Source organism: Notothenia coriiceps, unplaced genomic scaffold (assembly GCF_000735185.1).
Source record: "Notothenia coriiceps isolate Sejong01 unplaced genomic scaffold, NC01 NC01_scaffold00028430, whole genome shotgun sequence".
NCBI lineage: Eukaryota > Metazoa > Chordata > Actinopteri > Perciformes > Nototheniidae > Notothenia > Notothenia coriiceps.
In genome coordinates this window covers 73825-80672 of record NW_011361131.1, presented here as the reverse complement: position 1 = coordinate 80672, position 6848 = coordinate 73825, and the positions used below count along the sequence as shown (strand labels likewise).

Below are 6848 nucleotides of genomic sequence, written 5' to 3'. Positions count from 1 at the left end.
GTTGATCTGTTGCTAATGCCTCGGGGTTCCGGTGGGCATGTAAACAAATGCATAATACTGCGCTATACTTTGTGGTCTCACCCAGTTGCATAGCGACACTTATTGTTTAGGTGTCTTTTAATAAGCAGGTAGTCATATCATTAGCTAGAACTAGCTGGATCTGATCGATATGGACATAAACGCGAGTGAAGTCTAATCTGACGGGACAGAAAGATCAGCTGCTGCTGATGAGTCGACACGCAGCGCTGCATGATCACATGCAGCGGTGAGCGGACAAAACACACACTTCAGGTTAGAATATCACACATAGCTATTTTAATTACCTCTCAAACTACCGTAACTAGTTATAGGTATGTTTAGTTTTACTGTCGGGTTACTCATTACTGGATGCGCGAGCTGCATGATACTGGCATAATAGATTGCCCGATCGGGCCACCAGCAGGTGAGGCTTCATTGCCCGAGCTAAATAATAGATGGCCCCGGGCCATCGGGCAGTCCTTAATGTCGAGCCCTGAAAAATGGATATGCCTCAGTAGGGACCGCTAACAAACGGGAGAGTAAATATGAGATTCTAGGACCATGTCAATAAATATGTTTCCCCCTTTATGAAAAAGCCCACATAGCTTTGGTTAGCCTTTTAAGCCGCCTTTCCTTTCACAATATTCAACATGAGGGAGGACCCATCGTGTGGCTCAGTTGTATTTCCTTAAAAAGTGAAAGCTAGCAAGCTGGGATAGCAAGTGTCCATTTGGATAGCTAGATATCATAGCTCACCAACTGGTCCCCACTGTAAGTTACCAATCGTGTGTTTATCCCACTATAAAGGAGGGAGGCTATCAGCAGTCCCACTCTTACATGGTTCCAGTTGGGCTGAGGTTTAATGACCTGACTGCCAAAAATCCCAGGAACAAGAAGTATATACTAATATACTAATATTTTAATTTCAGTTTGACTTCATTTCATAAAGTAACATGACCATGTTTAACTTATTTTATGTTTTTATTAGTTAGGTTAGTTGGTTAAGAGGAACTCTGTTGATTGTGTAAAAAGTGTTGGACATCCTCAGTGTTTAGTACATGGACGTATTGCTGCGTCCTGTTAGTCAATGTTTTGGGTCACATTACTAAAGTTAAAGCTTTAGGGGAGGTCATGCTGATTAGCATGGTAAGTACTAATCTGCTTACTTAAGACCCCTCTGGAGCATCAGTGTTTCCTGGCCCTCTCAATTAAAGAGTGTTAATAACCTGTGGCATGTCCCAAAGTGTTTCACTCCCAGCAAGCCGGTCAGCCACACTTTTCATACACTCTGGCACGGAAAGGTGTGTGCAGCACGGCCCTTTGAAGCATGCATGAGCCCCAATTAACCCTCCTGGATTAATCCGCTGGCCTCTAAACTGCTGATTCTCTTGTCTCATCTCATCACTCCCACAGCACAGGGTGTATATTAACCAGAGCCCAGTTCCCTGCTGTTTGTCCACACTCAATGCAACCTGCTTCTTCTTCTGGTTGACTTTCTCTACTTATGTTCACTTTGCAGTTGGTGCTTGGAACTGACTTTCTGCAGACTGCTTCATAGAGAGGAACATCCTTGTGAGGAGCAGGAGAAAAGGCCTGTTTGCCCACCTTCCTCATACTGGAAACGACAGGATGGCTAGGAGATTCCCCATTCCCTTGTTACTTCTGGCAATATGCTGCTTGGCATCTGCAGGTAAGATCCTTTCATTGCTAAGCTACATGTGAAACAAATAGAGCTATCATATATAATAACAACATTAGATTACACTTTAGTTTGCTTACATCATTTTATGGGTAGTGCTTTTCATTGGAGATATATTGTTAAGTGACTAATTGGAACTTTCTTTTAAATTGATCCTGAATTGAGCTAGAATACTGCAGCCGGCAGTCATTAAACAGTTTGAAATGTTATCGCAGATAACTGTTTGTCCTTCCCCCATTATTTGAACATTGCAAGAGGTAACTTGTTGCCAATCAGAATCAGAAATCCTTCAGAAATCCTTTATTATTCCCACAGAGGGGACATTTTCACTTCAACAGTGAAAACATAGGTGAGATTTACGGTACGTCCACACGGTTCCGTCGCGTTGAAGCTTGCCGGTGGGCGTGTCTAGTGCGCGACCAACAACCAATCACATTAATCTCCCGCCCCGGACACACAAGGAGCGTGTTTGATTGGCTAGCGCTAGCGCTTGTACTGGCATATGATTTGATTGGCTGGCACTTCCGTCGACGCTTGAAAAGTTTTCTCAACTTTCGAAGCTAGCAACGGAGGCAAAGCGACGCGACGGAACCACAATGCAGTTCAGCAAAGCGTGACGTCACCCCATTCAAAGTTAATGGGAAGCGTCTCCGTTGAAGCACGCGACGGAACCGTGTGGACGTACCGTTAGAGAGAGCATTGCGAGGAGTTTGTTGTGTTGTAGTTCAGGAAGTGAAGCCTAGAGCTATCTAAAAGATAATTAATGACATGACTGAATGTGTTTTTAATTTCCACTATGCAACTCTGCTATCAGCAACAACATATATTGACTACGCAGCACAGAGTCTTGCAGTGCTGTCTTGTCCGACAACCGCAACTTTGTCCATATGGGATTTTCCACTATTTCTCCCAGAATGCCTTTCTAGACAGCGCTTTGCCAGAGTCGTGAGTAAGGGGGATTTACATTTAAGAAAGTGCTGACAAGTTCAATCTCATAATACAAACACTCAGCAGCTCTACATGTATCTGTCAGAGTGTTTGGAATGAGGATTAGATAATGCCAAATACTGAGTAATTTACAGCCGTTAATCAAACCAACAGACAGAGCCAGAGAAAATATATAAGTGAACTGCTACAAGAGCGAATACTTAAAATGCATGTGCATTATCGTTGTGTCATATATCAATTAATGTTAGGCAATGGATGGTGATAATGCACTGCCACAACTCATACCATAACTTTGTCTAATTATTGAGAAATACAGTACTGTACAGGGGCGTACTGGGGGGAAAAAGTGGCCCGGGGATTAATTGACAGACAGTCCCACTTAATGCGCGGTTTGTATCGGCCGGCCGGCGACGAAAGTATGTTACTTAACAAAAAACCCTATGCATTTTATGTTATTTTGGACCATTATTCATATAGTAATCACATTACCCTGAAGCCCTTGGGTTGCCTAAGAGCAAAATAGTTTACAGGCCAATATATCTAGTGGATTTTATTGTTAACAGATCATTGGATGCAATTAACATTTTGACCCAATTTGTGCCTGACTTGACTTGACACATGGAATAAAACATGGGCGTAGGAAGCATCCTCAATGTGGGTGAGACAATTTAACAGGGGTTGTGGGCAGGTGGTGGACCTAACCTCCTCTAGGGGGGTACGGGGGCATGCTCCCCCGGGAAGATTTTTTTTTAAATGTTGAAGTTAAATGCATCAATCTGGTGCACTTTGAGAGCAAAATTAGGGACTAAATCTATGGCAGTCAGTAGGGGCTTGGACTGTGAGCCGTTGGGTCGCCGTTTCAAGTCCCCGAACAGACCTAAATATAGAATGTGGACTGCTACTTGGAGAGGTCCCAGTTCTCCTCCTGCCCTGCCTTGNCCCTATGCAAGCCCCTCCCTCTGAACCCAGGGCTCGCTACAATACTGTAGCTTATAAACTATACAAAAAACGCCTTTACGCTTTGGAGCTTGTTTATGTATCTGTAATCCAACTGCCAGCTAGGTCTCTCAGTCACTCACTCCTGATCGTTCACTGCGCAGTGACTGCTGCTACGGGCCTGATGTGTGAAATTGAAACTGATAGATAGAACAAAGGTAGCCCATCAAAACGGCCCAGCCCAGCCCAGCCCGTGGGCCGGAACACTTACAAATGTGGGCCGGTAGGATTTAGGCAAAATAAAAAAGAATTTTTAAAAAAAAAAATGTTTTGGCCCTCCGGCCCACACACAGCACCGGCCCACCGGGGAAACTCCCGGTATTCCCAATGGCTAGTCCGCCCCTGGTACTGTACCTCTCACTGTGAGGAATGTGCATGCTTCTTTTGACCTTCAATATTAATGTCTATCACATTTCATGCCAATCCCTCTTTTAGTCGTATGACTTACCAACAAACATCACCATGTAAAACAAAAACAAATATATCACAGACTATTTATTTGACATATTATACTATTTATAAAATAGAATGTAAGATTTCAGACAAATTCATTGTATCGGTCAACTGCAAATGATGTACACTTAGACTGACCAATCAGATTTCAGAGAGGCCACTGCCAGGTAACCACTTTTGCATTGCCCTTGTTAAGCAACATAAATATTACATGGAAAAGTGAAATTAAAAGTTACTTTTTAAAAAGGTTTCTCGTGCAGAAATAAATATGTTTCTCGGGAGAAGTTTGGTTGTGGTCATTTATGTAGTGGGAGGGGTAGGCTATTAACTAGAGGAATTGTTACTGTTGTCCACATTGGCTTCAATATCTAGCAGCGGTTTCATCGTTTGAACAAAATATTAAATTCACTGATCTAAACCTGATGCTCAGCGCCACAGTATGATAAAGAAAATGCTCAAGTTGGCAACAATCGTGCACGAACCACATTCAGAATCCAGTGTGCATGTCTCTTTTCCATTTTTTTGATTATGAGTTGTCATGTTTACAGGGTCTGCTTTCACAATGTTTGCCATTAGACTATAACTAACTCCAGCTTTAATCTGGATCCCCATGTTGCTTTTCCGCGGAAGCACAGGGATGATTACCCGGGAGCAGGCATGCCACATAGCCAGCGCTCCAAAAAAGTGATCCCATTTTTCATTCTCACAGTCTGATTGACGCCAAAGGTTATTATTTCAAAAGTTCTTCCCTATTCCCTGGAGGTTTGAACCACACTCCAGAGAGTGGACTTCTACTCAAACAATAGCAGTGTAGTCAGTATGTTCTGTGGGTAGAGCAAACATAATTTCTACCACAATGCCAGGATCTCAAACACAATGAAGTCACGTACAAAGTTTTCCTCTAAATTCTTCCTCATGCGGCACAACGCATTGTTTAACCGTGTCACTAGGGACAGATATTTACAGTTAGAAAACCAAATGCCCTTTCCCCCAAAGTGCCCTGGCAGTGATTGTACTTGGTGAACAATGGACACATCTTCAGATGCACTTGGGTTTATCAAACTGATTTTTGAGCAGGTCAAGGCAGTCAATCAATAACATTTTCAAGATAAAACAACAATCTTCCACCTTTATTTGGCTGAATGAACTTTCACTTTCAGTGGTAAGCTTATCAATTTTGTCATCTTTTTTTCACACCACCTCTTCAGCCCATCTTCACCTCTATCTCTTTTTCTGTCTTTTTCTATCATCTCGCTGCATCTGTGTAAACAGTAACATCTGCCCTCTAAACTTGTGAGGAGAGCTCTCTTACGTAATGTTTAGATTAGTCTGCAATGAGTCTTCTCTGAGCGTAATGCTATCCAGGATCCGTGCCTCCCATAACTCTTAAAACTCAGACTGAGAGCACCTTGACGTCCATATTTCAAGTCTCTGTTCTGCTGCTGCGCTCAATTCTTTAGCTGTTTATAACTTTTTCTTTCATATCCTCACTACCATTTTGTGGTCGCCTCTCCTCAGCTTGCCAAAATGGTTATTTTGTGAAGGATATATTGTGGACATTTGGGCTGAGTTTTGGGGTTGCTGTAAAATCAAGTTTTCTAGGAGCCATGCCAGATATTAATTTGAGGCACTTGCCAGAAACAGCTCCGGCAGGATGCTGGTTTTACTGGAGGCACAACGCCGGACTGGTGACTCACTGAAAAACACGCCATTGATTGAAGTAGTACATTCTCCTCCTCCTATAGCCTTTCCTGATTCTACTTATGGGGCGGCTTGATGAATGATGGAGCTATTAGTGCGTATCTGTCCTCAGCTACTCATTGTGGAACCACATAATCTTTTGGGATTGTTAAATCAAACAATGAGTGGAAAAGGGAATTGTGATCATATTCACGGCGTATACGTATGACTTTTAAACACTAGAGTAAACAACTTTCTTTCTGTTGGATTTGTTGTATACTCTTGGCAGACTGGAGTCACTGTGCTGCCAAAAGTGGTTTTAATGTTTTTCCCCCCCACAGTTGAGCAAAAGGTTCGTCTTTATATGCACAATGCTTTATAGGGCCAGCAATAGTGGGACTGCCAAAAAGCATTGTGCAACCGCTGTAATCTGAGAGGAGGGGTAGCCAGGGGGAGGAGAGAGGCAGGCGTGGGTCGTCTGGTCCAAATCGACACACTCCACACACGTACAGCGTGCCAAACCGACAAAGTCCCTTCCAGCGTGCTAAACCAGATGTTGCCCTGTGATTCATGCGAGGAGCTGGAGCAGCGCGGCACAGAGGCAGTGTGCTGCCAGGCAGAGTGGTTGGGATGTTTACGTAGCAACGGGAGTCCTGTGTGTCTAATTACAGGTCTGCTCTCCCCCTATGATGAGGCCTTTATCTTAACAGCGCTGTCAAGGAGGAGACGTCCATGCTGGCCCTGTTTATATCTCTTGCCTGTTAAATAAAGGTCACACTTGTATTACTCAGTTTAATTAACAGCAGTGTCTTAATTAAATCGTGGAATATTTACTTTGATATAATTACTCACGCAAACACACACTCACAGGAGGAAGATCACCTGAATGAGCTGCAGCTGACAGGTCTTTACTAATAGACTCGTATCTTCGTCCTGCTTTATCATATCTTGTCAGCCTCCCGTTACGAGGGCGCTTACGCAAATCTGCGGGAGTGAACCGAATCCCGCCCCCTTTCTCTCTCTCTCTCTCTCTCTTTCTCTCTCTCTCTCTCTC

General features: G+C 43.4%; 1 protein-coding gene across 1 annotated transcript in view; it reads left to right on the top strand.

Moving 5' to 3' along the window:
- Positions 1–1526: 1526 nt before the first annotated feature.
- Positions 1527–6848, top strand: part of tgfbr3 (transforming growth factor, beta receptor III) — a 73205-nt gene continuing 67883 nt past the window's right edge. Inside the window, exon 1 of the mRNA XM_010785918.1 lies at positions 1527–1708. Coding sequence (XP_010784220.1) covers positions 1648–1708 — 61 coding nt within the window. The 5' untranslated portion in view covers positions 1527–1647. The remainder of the gene's footprint in view (positions 1709–6848) is intronic.